This window comes from Hippocampus zosterae, chromosome 10, assembly GCF_025434085.1.
Source record: "Hippocampus zosterae strain Florida chromosome 10, ASM2543408v3, whole genome shotgun sequence".
Classification (NCBI taxonomy): domain Eukaryota; kingdom Metazoa; phylum Chordata; class Actinopteri; order Syngnathiformes; family Syngnathidae; genus Hippocampus; species Hippocampus zosterae.
The window spans coordinates 20,035,883-20,053,505 of record NC_067460.1 but is presented as its reverse complement, the minus strand read 5'-3'; the positions used below and the strand labels follow the sequence as shown (position 1 = coordinate 20,053,505).

The 17,623-nt window shown below is 42.1% G+C and overlaps 1 protein-coding gene across 2 annotated transcripts in view; it reads right to left on the bottom strand.

Moving 5' to 3' along the window:
• Nucleotides 1–7,051: 7,051 nt before the first annotated feature.
• Nucleotides 7,052–17,623, bottom strand: part of si (sucrase-isomaltase (alpha-glucosidase)) — a 47,410-nt gene continuing 36,838 nt past the window's right edge. For both annotated transcript variants that reach the window (XM_052078240.1, XM_052078241.1), the window contains 8 exons: nt 15,156–15,304; nt 14,880–14,964; nt 14,732–14,788; nt 13,854–13,978; nt 12,224–12,312; nt 11,031–11,080; nt 7,811–7,978; nt 7,052–7,511 (listed from right to left, as the gene is read on the bottom strand). In XM_052078240.1, coding sequence (XP_051934200.1) covers nt 7,434–7,511; nt 7,811–7,978; nt 11,031–11,080; nt 12,224–12,312; nt 13,854–13,978; nt 14,732–14,788; nt 14,880–14,964; nt 15,156–15,304 — 801 coding nt within the window. In that variant the 3' untranslated portion in view covers nt 7,052–7,433. The remainder of the gene's footprint in view (nt 7,512–7,810; nt 7,979–11,030; nt 11,081–12,223; nt 12,313–13,853; nt 13,979–14,731; nt 14,789–14,879; nt 14,965–15,155; nt 15,305–17,623) is intronic.

Sequence of the window (17,623 nt, the reverse complement as noted above, 5' to 3'; positions counted from 1 at the left end):
TTCCAATTTGCTCTCATCTCTGTATCACTCTTCCCTTTTTCTGATTGTCCTGTTTTTTGTATTTTTTTTCAATGCGCATCTCCTTCTCTCTCACCTTGTTTTCAGCTCTCTTATTCAGGCTCAATCTGTCATTTTCCTGTCTCCAAACTGTTTTTACCCACTTCCACTAGCCTGATACATTATTCACATCCCTTTCTACCCTTTATCCTCGCTACCTTGAAATTTTGGGTGGCCACAACCAAGCAAATTGACAGTCTAAGTCTGCCATTTATCCTCATTTGCTGTCAAACATCTGAGTGATTCCTATTGAGGATGATGGAGTAGGGTGGACGGTTTGGAAGGAAGGGGATGTGTCGGGTCAGGGAGCTTGAGGACACCCTTATCTTTATCACCCTCCACCAGATGTCATTTCACTCATCTACCTTTTAAACATGCGAAATGAAGGTACCCAAAAGTAAGACTTGCTATGTATTTACAGTGGAGGATAGAAGAGTTTAAATCCAGCATTATTATTTTTCCCCCCACCCCATCCTCTGTGAAGTTATAAAGAGCAGAAATCCCCCTTGAGTGATTATTTGCAGGGCAAAAATGTTTGCGGGTGTTCAACTCGGAATTAACACACAAACACAAACACGGACACTCACATAGCTTTGCCTCCTCATCACTCTGACCAGTGGCAGCCCCAGCGACGCAGCCGGTGCCGAAGGAGGAGCGTCATTTTCAGCGCCGTTCAAGCAGAGAAAGTGTGAATACTCATCTCCGTGGGTATAAAAATAATGACAGCACAGTGTTATTATTCACGTATGGATGTTTTTATGTACCGGGTAGTTATTTTAGCCCAACAAATACACTTTCAAAGTGTTACCCACTGCAAAAAAAATGTGCATCACACAGTTGGTTTTTTTTTTCCAATTTGCATGCATCATTTGCACTAGAAACATCGGCCAGATGGTGAAACTTGATTGGTAATATTATAAACAAAATAAAATTGGCTGTGTTGTAAATATCACACATGTGCCAGTTGAAAACAAACAACCCTCATTAAATGTACATTACCCATCTCAAAATATGTCATACGTATACATACACACAGGGGCATAGCAAAGTGAAAAGCTCAAATTTGAGCTGCTCTATAGTTTTATGTCATGTCATGCCAGGCAACTTTTTTCCCAGTTTTTGCATAACCTTCTTTCTTGTGTGGATTTTGCTTTTTTTTTCAGGTGCTTGTGTGGGTTTCCTCCAGGTATTCCGGCTTCCCCGCCGTTTTAGGTTAATCGGAGACTCTAAATTGTTCATAGCATGATCTGTCTGGGCCCGCGTGGGTTTTCTCCCGGGTATTCTGATTTCTTCCCACATTCCCCAAAAACATGCATGACAGGCTGTTTGAGAAACTCTCCCAGGCTCCCCAAAACTCTGAAGTGCATAGAAGTGTATTTTTTAATCTGAAAAAACCAAATGCTTTGATTTAATTGACATTGTTTCACATGCCATATTAGCCTCTTGGCCGTGGGGTCACTTGTTGGTCAGTAAGAAAGGAGAAGTCAAGAAAGTATTTTGACATACCAGTAATTAAAATTTAAAGTGCTTCCTAATCTATGCACATTGCTATTTTTTTATAGACCGAAATAGCCTGAACTTGAGCATATCCTATAGGCTCTTAAAAAGTGCTGTAAATTGAACAAAGATTTGTACTTTAACACCTTGAACAATTATGAAACACTGAACAATCTGAATTTGAGCATATAGACACGGCCTTCTGTATTTCATACGTATAAAGGGCTGGAAATGGAACAAAGCCTGTCTGAGGACACTTTTACTGAAAGAGGACAATACTTAAATTAAATAGCCCGTAAAGTGCCGGAAATGTAACACCTGGGGACACCTTTACTTTGAGAGAAAGAAAAAAAAATGAAACACTTGTAAACTTGCGTGTGTACAAGCCCAAGGCCGAATAGACTGAACTAGGCTGAACTTGAGCGGATTGTATTACATGCATATCCTTTAGAGTGCTGGAACAAAGTCTGTCTGGGGACACTTTAGCTCTAATAAAGACAACCGTAATACAATCAGACACTTGTCTGAACCCAAATGAAAAGATGGAGAAAAAAAAATGGGAAAAGGTGAAAAACAATCCTCTTACTCAACCCCTTCGTGTGCTCTTTGGTGCCACATCGGGGCTAAACGGCCAACTGTTTTCTCTCTCTTCCTCACTCTGCTACTTCTTCCAAGAGTATTTCTCGATGCCTCCCTACCACGGCGTCATGCATGGATGCTTTGACGATTTTTTTTTCTCTCTCCTTGTGGCGGACTGGGACGGTAGCGCTCAGCCTAAATTGGGGGTCCCTAACCACCGGTGGGCGACTATTTAGTCCCGGGTCACACCAATATTTACATATTTATTTAAATCAGGAGTGTGCATTATCACCCTGACGCGAATACACTGAAGTACAAGCCACTCCCTCAATCCCTGCGTCGACATACGGTGGCCGGCAGAATGTTTGGAACGTACCATTTAGTGTATGTCCCAAATGGGAATGCAGCAGATGGTTGCTGTTCTTTCAAATATGAATGGTGTACCATTCATCTGGTGGTGGTGGGCGGGGGGGCTGACCACTGGCCAACATGACTACAGCTATTTCCTCGAAAATAATTACCGATACTTTTATGTGAACATTTTCTGCTATCATTTCATGATTATTATGCTGAAAGATCGGCTTGAGTCTTAGCCTAACACATTAAAATGCAAACTCAGACTGTACAAAGTAATCCCTTAGTAAAGCCACACTCCCTCAATGCACGTACGATGGCACCCGTCTCAAGGTTAAAACGGGGACGGATGCACTCAGTTTAACCCAGCGTGATGAATAAAAAATTATAACTGCACTCGGTAAACAAGGAGCATCCTGTCATTTTTGCACAGACGCATGCACGCACACACAACAAAAAAGATGTTTCCTTTTTCCGCTCACGTGAACAGCCATGCATGAAATCGACCACAAATCTGCAAATCATCCATGAGATTACAAGAGGTGACTTGTCACAATGCCACATCTAATTACTCAAGTGTCTGTGTTTTACAATCTATCTATCTATCTATCTATCTATCTATCTATCTATCTATCTATCTATCTATCTATCTATCTATCTATCTATCTATCTATCTATCTATCTCTCTCTCTCTCTCTCTCTCTCTCTCTCTCTCTCTCTCTCTCTCTCTCTCTCTCTCTCTCTCTCTCTCTCTCTCTCTCTCTCTCTCTCTCTCTCTCTCTCTCTCTCTCTCTCTCTCTCTCTCTCTATCTCTATGTATCTCTATCTATCTACCATTCATTCAGAAAAAAAAAAAAAACCCTCGCAACAATGACGCCGGTTATGCATAAAATGCCACAGATTCGCTTGCTTTTTCCCTTGTATGAATGCGTGTCCTCGTCCGATAAATTAAAGTTGTTGTAAAGCTACGAGCCACGCAGTTTTTCTGTGATGTTGCAATTGCATTTGGAAAGGAGGCACTTGTCTTGCGCCTCCACTTAGAAGCATTGCTTTCATCAGCGACTGAGACAGAGAGAGTGTATGTGATGAGGATGATCTGTTGGAGAAAACGGCGGTGCAGGACATGAAGATCCCAAAGGGATCGAATCCAGATCGTTGCGCCGAGGGTAACGCTGAATTCTAACACGGGGGGTAATCGAGAGCGGAAGTGCAATTGGGAGTTATGCTAGCTAGGCTCTTTGTTATGCTATTGAAAATGCAATGATGTTGTTAATGTTGCACAAATTAACTTGTTATCCACTGACAGATCGGCAAGTTACTTAGCTTTCTCCACGGTGGATAATTTTGCTTACGGTTAGCATCACAGTTAGAATGCACATAGCCTCCATTTTTTATTTATTTTCAAATTCAATAAACATTTTGTAGTCTTCATCTTTAGAAACCCAACGAAGCAGTCATTAGGATGCTCGGCTCTGCTATCAAATATAATCTATACTTAAGATAGCGGCATTCATTCATTCATCTTCCGAACCGCTTCATCCTCATAAGGGTCGCGGGGGGTGCTGGAGCCTATCCCAGCTGTCTCCGGGCAGTAAGCAGGGGACACCCTGAATCGGTTGCCAGCCAATCGCAGGGCACACAGAGACGAACAACCATCCACGCTCACACTCACACCTAGGGACAATTTAGAGTGTTCAATCAGCCTGCTATGCATGTTTTTGGAATGTGGGAGGAAACGGGAGCACCCGGAGAAAACCCACGCAGGCCCGGGGAGAACATGCAAACTCCACACAGGGAGGCCGGAGCTGGAATCGAACCCGGTACCTCTGCACTGTGAAGCCGACGTGCTATCCACTGGACTACCGGGCAAGATAGCGGCATGTTCATCAAAAATATTGCCACAAACCTATTCAGTCCAATATACCTAAACGGTAACGGTTAAAAAATGTGGTCGGGGGGGTCTTTGCTTGTTAAAGGTGCACTTTCAAGTAAATGATCTGCACCTGCTAATTTTCTGAAAAGTGCTGATGCGTATTAGCCAAATTGCTGATTGTGGATTATGATCCTTTTGTCTGCACTCTCTATTTAAGTGTGAGAAAAGGACTGTGAGACATCACGACATCCCCTCCCCAAATGTTGTATATCTCTCTTCCGTAATCATTCTTCCTCTCTTTCACTGTCCCTTGCTTGTGTGATGAGACCGGCCCTTCCATGGTGATGAGGCAGACAGAGGGTGATTAAAGTGGAGTCTCAACCGGTGGGAAAACTGACCTCAATCACAAGCCATTCTACCAAAAGGACATCCGCCTTTTTTTTTTGTTTTTTTTGGTTCCTCCATCCACGATATCCCTGAAAATCATCCTCATTCCGTTCTTCTTCCTGACCCACTCTGTCACCATGTCAGTGCTCCCAATGTCTCATCTCCCCTTCTGTCACTTTCCACTCTCATTTCTCATCTTTTCGTATCCACTCTCGGTGATCACCCTTCCATTCGTCATCATTGCTTCTATTGTTGTGTGATGCTAATCTGCTCTTCTCTGGAGCTTTCCGGTTTGCTATCGGCTGTGTTACAAATCTTGCACTTGGAAGAAGAAAAGACAATCAACTTCCGAGGGAACGGCGCGAACAAAGCTGACTCTGATTCCTAAAATGTAGACGCTTTGAGATAACGGTACGAAATTTTTTGCTTGCGTTTTCGACTTTTATTTTGATGCTTTGTAAAGTTTGTTTTGCTTATTTTATACTAACATTCACTGTATATATGTTAAACTGCTAAAGTCGAACCCTCTCCTTCCGATTGATGCACCCAAAAGGTCCGCTTCTTTGTTATCCAACCCTCCATCCATCCATTTATGATCATGAGGGCCACGTGGTGACCTGGAGCCTCTCAGTTTTCACATATCGCATCTTTGCTAAGCCTGATTGTTATTGCCACTGAAAATTATGAAACTTCTACTTTTCCTTCTAAAATATATTTTAGAATGAATGAATAAATAAATGAATAAAATTGAATTTGGCGGCGTTAATTTCTTGGCCCTGTGAGTATCCTGAAGGGGAATCACTCTTTTGTTTCCTGTTACTTTTTACACTATCCTATTTTGTCGTACAGAGAGCAAAGTCTTTTCTCAGAGAAGAGGTGTGATAAAGCTGACCGTCCTTACAGTTTACATTATCTTTCCATTTATAATTAAGCAAATGTGCCTGGTATAATTATTATCACTGGTCCCGTGAGAGCTCTCAATTTCCTGGTGATAAATGCAACGCAGGCTTATTTTATTTATGTTCATTAGATTATATGAAGTATTGAATTACTCGGGCACCAGAGGCATTTTAGTATCTCCACTGAGCCGGAAGTGATGCAATCACGCTGGCCCCATTTCCAATGATATTTAAATCCTTTTCTGCGTGAATGGTCGAGCCAAATGGCAAGCAACACTTGAATGATTTTTTTTTTCTTGCTTAATTTGATTTGTAAAGCATGTTTGTGTGAGTATATAAATAGGTGGAAGATGCTGTTGAGCTATTTGATATGATTTAAAAAGATTTGTATGTGTGTGGCTATCCTGTATTGCTTAATCCACAGTCTGCACTACCCGCTGGCTGCCAATATTTTTCTTATTTGGCTCAAGCAATCAAGCTATTTTTCAATGCAACTTGACTTTTTCTTCTTGCTTTCGCACCGGCACTTACTGTACGTGAAGTGCAAAGTCTTTCCATACAGTATATTCTCAATTGGACGCAACCCTTTTTGTATTCAGCCCCGTGAACAAACACACAAGGTAGGTGATGATTCCATTGGTCCCTGTTGATGACCAAAATTTATGAAAAATGCCGACCAGTAGGACATTTTAATCCAGCCAGAGCACTTGTGAAAGTTTGAAGGTCAATTAACTGAATGGTACTATCAGTATAATTGCCCATAATTACAGTATCAAAGCAGAATTGGTGTTGTGTTAAAATTGTAGCTCCAGTATCTGTGTTTGAGTCTGGAGTCCATGGAAATCAGCAAATTGGAATTTCCTCCATGGTGACGCACGGTGTGAACGTCTGGCTCACAGTTCAGAGGTGCAGTGTTCGATTCCTGCTCCAGCCTTCCTATGTCGAGTTCGCATGTTCTCCCCGTGACTGTGTGGGTTTTCTCCGGGTACTCCGGTTTCCTCCCACACTCCAAAAACATGCATTTCAGGCTAATGGCACACTCCAAATTGTCCCTAGCCGTGATTGTGAGATCAAATGGTTGTTCGTCTATGTGTGGCCTGCGATTGGCTGGCAACCGGTTCAGGGTGTCCCCCGCCTACTGCCCGAAGGCAGCCAGGATAGGCTCCAGCACACCCGCCACCCTTGTGAGGATGAACGGATTAGAAAATGGATGGATGCAAGAATGGAAATGTTTTGCCAGGCCTTCACTCGACTCCTTCGTTTACTTGTCTGTTGCCCACTGTTTTGTCGTAAGTACAGACAATGCATACTCTGTTAAGCCGAAATAAAGCCACTAAATTGGCCAGTGAAGAGAGACTATTTCCCATCATCATCATCGTGACTTGGTTTTGATTTATTTAAAAAAAAAGTAGGAGAAACATTATTCAAATACACATTGTCCAAGCTTTGTACTTTATAAGGCAGATTGCATCATTACAAATTGCGCGGGCAGAACCTTGCAGCATATTCAGACAAAAAACAACCAAGTGCACTGTGTTGAATCTGCGTAATAAAGTAACATTCATTAGATGGTTGGCAAAAGTTTTGATCATGTTTCTCTTTGCAAAGAATTGTTAAACACATTTAAAATTGCGACAAGAAAAACTGTACTTTGTGATGTCACTATCAAGATGTACATGAATTACCTCAGACTCAAAAAAAAACACCAATTCATAAAAATGTATAACTGTATACATTGACACATGTACAGGTTGTTAAATATTCACCAATTGAACATAAAATCAAATTCAGACACTGGCTCTCCACGTTATAGTAAATCCTTGATCCACACGAACTGAAGTTGCAGTTGCATCAATAATCAGCTCCTGTTGTTCAAGAGACAAAGACAATCAAAAGTTGCTTTGATGTTGGGTAAAAAAGCAGCCAACATTGACAACTTTGGATAATGAATGCTTTCAGCCAGATCCGGCTCGCCAGGTCACTTTATGTGTCAACTTGCTAAAATCTAAATTCATGTCAAATTGTCATGTGTAGTAAATAACGTTGAGATTTTGCAATAATTTGTACCCTGTTTACACTCACTTGAACAATAATTGAACTATTATCATTGATACTTACATACATACTTTATGTGTGTGTGTGTGTGGGGTGGGGGGGTACTCACCTCTGTGTCAGCATTATACTGAGGTGTCAGAAGATGTACCGTGTCGGTCACGTCCCTCAGAGTCACCTCTGTGATGTTTGCACCGATCCCCCAGACCTTCACCACGCCAAGCATCAAATGGTCGGCTTCGAACAAGCCGTTGTGGCTAGTTATACTCGACAAAGTGTTCTAGAGGTGGAAAAATAAAAAAAATAAAAATGGGAATGAAGAGTTCTATGCTGTTTAGCCATTCGGATGAGGTTGTTGGAAAGCGCGATTTGATCTTTGTTTAGGTCACGTTAATTTCATAAAGCTCAACCCATGAGATAAGATAAAAATTAAACCTTTGATTAAAAAAAAGGAACGGATGACTTGCGTCTGTGATGGCATTTTTAATGCTGAAAAAATATGCAGTTTTTCTTTATTCGATCACTCAAATACTTGGAAATTCCAAACTCTGAATTTCATCATGTTTTTATTCAAACTATTTACTCCTGTCAAACAATTTAACATAATTGTTGCTTTTTCACCACTTGCTGTCTGAGTAGCAGGGAGAAGTCAAGTTGTTCTGTTTTGTTGTGAGACGTGCGGTGGTCATTTTGTGTGTGTGTGTGTGTGTGTGTGTGTGTGTGTGTGTGTGACTACGTATGAATGCTTCTTTTTCGATAAAGACAGACTGCTTGCAAATTACTGACAATGCAATCAAATCTCTATGGGCACTCACTTTAAGTGTTTGTGCGGGGATTTAGGGGTAAATTAGCCAGTGGTGCTTCCCAATTTAAACCGAGACGTATCGGGTTTTCTGAAGTTCTCAGACTAGCGTTAGATAAACGGCACTTACAGGATTGTTATGTACAAGTACGCTTGCCTGCTGGGTGGAGGACGAGAGCGTGTGTGTTTGTGCTGGGCGAATGGTCCTGGCACCACTGAAACGCTTTCAATTGCTTGCTTGTTTTTCCACACTTTGAGCTCTGCTTCCGCAAGTGCAAGCAAGCAGCAAGACACGGCGTACACTGGCGCCGAGTTACATTGACTCGCTATCGTGGACCAGGATGAGACAGTCAACCCCTAAAATTGATTTTAGCAAGACGAGAAAAAAGGCTGAATAAACTGCACAAAGTGTCTGATGAAAGTGAGCACGCCTCTAACATATTTGTACATAAATGGCCATCCAAAGGAATTGGGTGCACATGCTCAGCTTCATATCCCGAGGTTGGAAAATTGACTTAATAAGTGTTGCCAGCATTGCTGCTGGGGTTGAAGCAGTGGAGGGACTATACGTCGCACGCCGAATCAAATTGATCTGCAGGGCTGTTTTCTCAGAAGGAAGCTTGATATTACTCACAAGAAAGCCGGCAAACCGTTTGGGAAGAGGAAGCACATGACTTCCGAGAACAGTGTCCCGTGGCCTAATGACGCCACGCCAAACGTACTTAATCCAAACGGTGTCCAGCGTGTATGGCAGGAAACAGCCGTGGCGTACAAGGACTGATAAGCGTAGTGGTGTGGGAGGTCATTGTCTCGGACTGCAAGAGTGCTGCCGGCACTGGGCAGTTCCAGTTCACTGTACCATGAATGCCAACATGTATCGTTAACACACTGAAGCAGAGCAGTGTGATGGATACTTTCAGAAACTGGGCTGCAGGGCAGTATTCATGCATGATCCATCCCTCCATTTTCCGATCTGCTTCTCATAAAGATCGCGAGTGTGCTGGAGCCTTTCTCAGCTGTCTCCAGGCAGTAGGCGGAGTACCCCCTGAACTGGGTTCCAGCCAATCGCGAACCTTTCATGATATGAACTGAAACACAGATCCAAGATCACCACTGCCTGAAGTCGATGGAAACGGTAATGGACTGGCCAAGCATCTCTCCAGGCCAAAAACCCAATTGCGATTCTGAGGGTGATCCTCAACTGCGTGACGTCAATATAGAGAAGTTGAAGAGGATTCCAGTGGCGACCCGTGAAACGTTGGTGAAGCCAGTGTTGGAAAATGACGGTTTGGCTTTTTGCTTGAAAACCTTTTTAAGATTTTCAGCGCGCAATATGTTTGTATCATTCATAATATTTGGGTATTTTGACCCAAAAAATACATCACATTTAGTATTAGAGCAATTGTGAACTAACTCTATGTTGACAAAAAGGGTCCTGTATAATAGAATTATAATTACACAGTTATAAATTATAAATAATTAAAAATAATAGAATAATAGAATAGAATTTAGAATGTAACCGTGAAACCTGTAATCACATGGGCCCATAAACGGACGCGCATCTGTGGAAATAAACATGCACACACACACAAATGCAAACACACACAGCCGCACATACGATCTATGTTCTATGCGTCATCCAAAATGGCATGCGATGTGCAAATCTGCAAGGCAGCTTTGGCCTCGTTGTCCAACTTTGCTCATCTCCTCACATCTGCCCGTTCGCGCTCACAAACATGCACGCATACACCGAGTCTTTCTTTCTGTTCCTCATCCCCTTGGCTGACAGACAGCGCGTCTGCTTTATCGCTGTGTGAAATTGCTTTGGAATGAGCCTGATGGTAGGCAGAGGACAGCCACAGATGTTTGGCACCGGTCGCCGTACGTGCGTTTAATATACAGTGTGCGCGGGTGTGTAATGTTTGTGGATGTCAATCAGTGAATGTGAAGAGATTAAATGTATGCCCGTGTGTGTGACAAGAGTGTTTTTGCCTGGATGAAAAGAGAATGGGGGCCGGGTCGCATCAATCCGAGTGTGTTTGTGACACGTCAAACTGAAAAGGGGCGTGCTGAACTCACTTGTGTTCAACTCAAATGTGCACTTCCCATTCATAGTAGGTTGTAAATGTGGTGTGCAATTTGGTTTCATACAATCCCTCCTACGAGTTTTAATATTTTTGAACTCGATGACGATGCATTGCTGTTTTTGCTACACTCCCTACGGTACGGTACTACGGGATATACGCAGAGAGGCACATTTATCATAACTGAATGTCCATCCTAAATGGCAAAACACAAATAAGTCATCCTTCCTAGATTCACAGTAAGATTTTGAAGAAGGCAACTTTTAACCCTAAAAGAAGTCACACAAATTCCATTTCCATCGTTTGGATTCATTTCTGTGAAGGTGACTTGCGACCTTTCGCATTTACCATCCACTGCTCTCCGGGAAATTGAATTAAAGTCTTGCTGCTTTAATCACAATAGTGACAATGAAGGAAAGAAAGAGACATTTAGCCTCTGAACTCACCGATTCGACGGTACATGAGGTCAGCAGATATTGTCCTTTTTCAACCGTGTCTGAGGGGAGAAATATAATTAAGTGTGAATTGCTGAAACTGAAACAAGCAAGAAATTGATCTAACTGCAGTCTCAACGGTACTTTACCCGTACATACCGGTACTTTTTTTCGGCTTCAGAGAATTGTACTTTTCTCCACCAGGCAATTAAAGTAAAGTTATAATATAAATACTGATATATACACAACATACTATTGCAAAAACAAACTTCGAGTGTTGTAAATAAAGAACCGCTGACAGTGGTAAAATGGTTAACCCACAGCTAAATTCATGCCGAGGGGTACTTTGCGCATCTGCTTGTCTTGAGTTGTCTTTTCGTTCTCTCACAAAAAGGAAATCTCAGCACTACTTTCAACATTTCTCGAGCCGCGCTCTCTACTGAAAGATCTCCGAAGGCGACCCAGCAATTTTTAATTTTCTGTTCTTTCGGCTTTTTCGTTTGCACGCCCACATGCACAAAGTCCTGCCCGAAACTAGCGGTGATGGCCTTCCAACTAGCTTCAGTTTGGGTTTCTTCTCTCTTAAGCCACCACACCACACGTGTAGCAGGTTAGCCGTGATGACCCGGCTCTCGGGCACACAAGCTGAAGCAATAAGCCGGCTTACAGTTACAGTTACCGTCAACGCATTGCTTATGTCGAAACTGAAAAAAAACAAAACAATTTTAAAAAAAAAAGGCAATACGTCACTTGGGTGAGTGGAAAGGCAAATAAAAAAAAAAGACAAATTAAACACAAAAAAAAAGGAAGGAGGAGACACGTATAACTACCCTTCTTTGCAAAACAGAATTCCTCACATATTTTTTAAATGCATTGAAACATGACTTCATGTGCCTATTTATATGGGAGTGCTCAATCATGAAATGTATTAGCAGGAAGGAGAAGCGGCGGAACAACTTCTGGAGGGGGGGGGGGGCACTTCCAAAAATAAGTCAAAGGTAAATTTCATATTCACGTTGGGTCATTGGCAAACGTTCCGTTGAAAAAGAACAGATATTTGTGTGTGTAATTGTTTTTTTTTCTTTTCGAAATGTCTACAGCCTTCAGCATTTGTCAGGACAAAAAAAGCAAAGTTAACACTGTCAAGTAAATCTAAATGTCAAATCTCAACATTTGGAAGCGGCAAGGTCCTCTCTCTTACTCACCTATTCCGTCGCCGTCGTCCCAGAAGAACGATCCATGAGCAGTCCCATTGTCACTCAGGGCAACGATCAGTCCCAAAGGATTCTTTCGGCTGAAAGATAAATCCTGGTCAGGGTTGCAGCAGTGAAGGACAACTGCTGTATCTATAAGATTGCTGACAGGGACGCACCTTAGCTTGACTTCACTCAATATGCAACTTATTGCCTTTCTCAAGCTTGCTATAACCATCCGGACCGTTCACCAAAACCTGTTTTGGGACTTGACTGTTTTTTTTTAATCAAAAAGCAGACATTCAATTTCTTGTTCAAGGCCTTAATCGATTCATATGTGATGAAAAAATGTTCCTGACAGTATCCCACAATGCTTTCCGATTAATCACTTTTGCAATTCATAGCGTCATCTTGCTATTGAACGATCCACTGGTGGATTAACCAAAACCTTCTTTCCTTTGTGTTTGGATGAGGCGTTAATGTAGCACGGCAATATTGTTCAGTTAATTCCGTTTTTCACGGCTCTCTGAATAGGGATCGTCGGTCAGCATGGAACGATCACTCTTTCTGTACTTTTTTGACACATTTATTGGAGCACTTTGCAGCAGAAGTAGTTGCAGAAGCAGGTAATAACCTAAGGCACACATAAATGCAGTCAAAAATGAATATATCTATCTTTCTGCATCACGATGTAAATATGTATAGAATTGACATTAATTATTCATTCATTCATTCATTCATCTTCCGAACCGCTTGATCCTCACTTGGGTCGCGGGGGGTGCTGGAGCCTATCCCAGCTGTCTCCGGGCAGTAGGCGGGGGACACCCTGAATCGGTTGCCAGCCAATCGCAGGGCACAAAGAGACGAACAACCATTCACGCTCACAATCACACCTAGGGACAATTTACAGTGTTCAATCAGCCTGCCACACATGTTTTTGGAATGTGGGAGGAAACCGGAGCACCCGGAGAAAACCCACGCAGACCCGGGGAGAACATGCAAACTCCACACAGGGAGGCCGGAGCTGGAATCGAACCCGGTACCTCTGCACTGTGAAGCCAACGTGCTAACCACTGGACTACCGGGTCGCCCACATTAATTAATTCTTTCATTTTAACAATACATTTAATAAATACTTTAATCAACAATGATTTCACTATGTATCATTATCGTCATCATTATTTTAAATGTAAGAAACCATACATCACAAACATATTAAGTTGACTCTAACAAAACAACGACAAGTCCCAAAGGTCCAACCCGGAAGTGCAGCGCCGGCATGATTAAGCCCAGTTGCAACGCAATTTACTTCGTTCAAACATCAAATTGCAACTGGACAAATATGACAACTATGCAAAAATGAGCTGAACAAAGACACCACTGTTCTAGCAACGCCCACGCTGTTTAAATTGCCGATTGCGAACGGTAACCGAACTGCGAGTCGACTGTACAGTGGGTAGCCGCTCAGTCGCAGGGACCATACAGAGACAAACAACCATTCGCACCCACATCCACCCCACCACTGAATGGGAACCTAAACCACGCTGCCCGCACATAAGTCAGGCCAGTGTACCACGACACCATCAGCGTTGCATCGTCAGATTCATGCCCACTGTATTCGTATGCTGTTATTTGCTTTTACCTGTAGTATGTTGTGTTCTCTGGTTTTTGCCAAGGTAAGATGTATCCTCCTCTTATGTGAAGATTGATGTGGTCCATAGGGGTGGGCATCCAAACCTTTTTGCCTCGCACTTTGACTTCCTTGGCCTAATCAAAAGGTTGATTGTTGCATCTCATGAGCGATATATACAAAGTAGAAGCTTCTAGTTCAAAATGATAGTTGGCAAAATAATGACGGACATGACCAAAAAGGCATCGCAACGTGGGTGGCATCGAGTCAATGTATGACCGTAGGACCCCCAAGGGTTTCTTTCGTCTTCAGTCTATTATTTTGCACAACACTGTTAAGCAAGCATTACACATCATCATTTAATGTGGTTATTCGACTCTTTAACAACTGCTTTTGTTTAATGGCATTGTTTGAGTAAGAAAATGGCTTCAACTTTTATTGATGCCTCTTTCTTCCTGATGGGGGAAAAAAAAGACATAATGACAGCTTGGTGATGAAATAAATTGTTTTGCGGGCATGTTATATTTTAAGTGAAGTACTGTATTGAAAGTAAACCGTACTGAGCCTCCAAGTCAGTCAAAGCGTTACTACGTGAAAATGTTATAAATCCACTGATACCAACCGCCCACGAAAATAAAAACCCCAGAGGTGTTGAATGTAATCATGCAACAGGGCAACGACAAATCCCTAGGATTTTAGACATAAATCATTACGCGTATGGACTACTGGCGTAAAATATGTTTTGACCAAATGCGCTTCACTTTCAGATGTATTTTAATCTTCATTTCTGATTAGATATTACGGTACAGTATGTATTGCTTTTCCCATTCACTAACATCTGGTGACAATGTCACTGCATGATGTCCGGGTTGCTTATTGATTGGACTCACCGTGTGGAAGTCATACCAGCGTGCATCAGGAACATAGGCTTCGACATGTGTAGCGCCCTGCCGATCGCAAGGCCAGGTGAGTATTGAAAAGAAAATAAAAACAAGAAGAGAAAATAACACAATGATAGCAGCACTTGTGTGTGCGTACCGGTTCAAGGGCAGGAGTGATAAGAAGAGCAGGTCCCCAGAGGAACTGTTTGTAGATGTCCCAAGTAGTTCTGTCATTCACAAACCTGCGATATGTCCGCAAAATGTACGTTAAACAGGACTAAAGAAATAACTGAATATCATATTCACTCATTGGTTGCTGTTTTTAAAGTATCAAGAACCTTGTGTTTATGTGTGGCATCTATTTGAGGGGACACGTGTCCATTCTAGTGGACACCAATGCGAAAAAGTCACCCCAAACAAATAGCGCACTTACTCGTGCAGAAGTGGTCTGACGACTGTGTTTCCTTTGGTATGAGCTTCATACATGAGCGTATACAAGTATGGCAGAAGGCTGTAACGAATGTTGAGGACTTTCCGAGATGCCTCAGCAAAGGTGGAGTTCCAGGCAACAGGATCTTGTCTCTGAAAACAACAAATTCCCAATTAAAAAAAAAAAAAAAATAATAATAATAATAACCATAGAGCCACAGATATATGGATGCTTGTTTTTTCCCTTCTATTTCCCAAGAAATGAGGAAAGTGTGAACTTTAATTGTAAGAATCCATCCATTTTCAATCCTGAACAGGGTTGCGAGGAGTTCCTGCAGCCTATCCCAGCTGACTTCGGGTGGAAAGCAGAGTACACACTGAACTGGTCGCCAGTCAGTCGCAGAGCACATATAGAGACAAACAACCATTCACACCGTCACCGAGTGGGAACCGATCCCACGCTGCCCGCACACACAAGGCAGGCGAGTGTACCCCTACACCGTTAGCGACTCTATAAGAATTCAGATAATTGAATTAAAACCACCAGAAAGTGCATGCCGTGAATGAGAAAGTCTCAGATACTGAAACATTATCATTAATAAAACATACATAACATCCACAGAATCACGATAATGTACAGAAAAGGTTGAAGCTTAAGTTAAAAGAGAAAGTTAAAAGAAATGAAACTGCGACAGACTATTTCGAAACTCATTTGCAGAACGTATCAAATATTTCCAACGTTGAGGTAAAACAAAGCATTCTGCGGGCAAATGAGAAGATGTACTATTTAGGCGCTAAATAATAAAAAATGGATGGCTGGATGGATTTGTTTTGTTAAAAGATCATAGTTCTCGACCTTGGACGGGTGACAATGTACACTTGATCTTTATTGGTTCCGAAAGCAACTTTTAGCAAGGGGGAGAAAAGCATGATTAAATCACTAATCTATCACTATCGTGTATGATTAGCCTAGTGCAGTGGAACATATTGCCTCCACAAGACATTACCATGACTACTTGTCTTCCGTGGCTCGATGAAGATGCTGATTAAAATCATCACCTTTTAAAAACTGTTGATCCAAAGCCTCCCAAAGTGCTGACTTGGTGTGGGGAGTCGTTTTAGGTAAAATGTTTGCATATTTATTCTCAGCAGAATAGTCCAATGGTTACTTGATTGCAGACATAGATGTGACTGAATGTGAAACGGTTCTACAGACTTCTGACGCAATTTGAATGGCTTTTTTATTTTTGAGGTAAGGACTTATTTGGGGCGGCACGGTGGGCGACTAGTTAGCATGTTGGGCTCACAGTGAAACCAGTTCAGGGTGTACCCTGCCCTACTGCCGAAGACAGGCTCCAGCATGCCCTCGTGATTAGAAAATGGATGGATGGATGGATGCGTCTTAAGATACAAGATAGTCACGCCCTCCTATGTGTAACCTTCAACTCACATCCTCATGCTAAGCAGTGTAAATTCATGTGTTGAATTCATAATCATAATCGTAATTTTAAAAAATAACAGTTCAATACTATTTATGGTATATTTAAACCTGTATCTAGTTAAACTGCATTGTGACCTAAAGATGAAAAAAGGTGCAGGAGAGATTGTTAAATTCCTTAATTCCTAAAGCATACAGAGGTGTGCCCCCATGTTGCTTTTTTTATCTGATTCTTTTTACCTGCTGCATGGATGCCTTGGTCTTTTCCTCAAAGTTTTTGATTGCAAGCTCCAAAACTCAGATCTAGGTGATCATCCTCCAAATGTTAAAAGCCCTTACACAATTGCTGGAACGATGAGGTTCGTATGTGCGTTGGTGGCGGGGTGGGTGATGTGCAGTGGGGCTGCGATCACCTTGAGAATTCAATTAGGCCCCTCACCCCCAATATTATATATGCACGCACACACAAACACACACACACGCATGCACGCACACACACACACGCACACACACACACACACACGCACACACACGCCGTCGAGTACTTCAGACTCCATTTCAGAGAAATTTTGCCTCGTGGGATCGATCCCTGGACGGGCCTTATTGGATTTCTCAGATGTGTTCTAAAGCTCTTAAAGGTCACTGGAAAAATGAATGCCAACAACACAACACCAAGCCAGTGTATCTCTTTAGAGATGTGTGTGCATGTGTGTGTGCACGTGTGTGTGTCTATAGCTTTGTATTTTTTTGCAAAAATTAGACTTTCTCCCAGGGAACAAGAACATGCTCAGAACGTGTTCATCTTTTTGCTGAGCACCTGTACTTGGAGTGATTCAAATCGAGCGGAACGTGTTAGGTCAAGCACAATCCAATCAGGGCAATTCAGATTTTGAAACACGTGCACCAATCATAATGCATGAGAAAACAAACAAATATATGAATTAATGAATTCATTCAGGTGTATTGCGATTGACATGGCTCCTCTAATATCATCTAACTTTAATAATATTCTCTCACAATATTAATCAATGCTT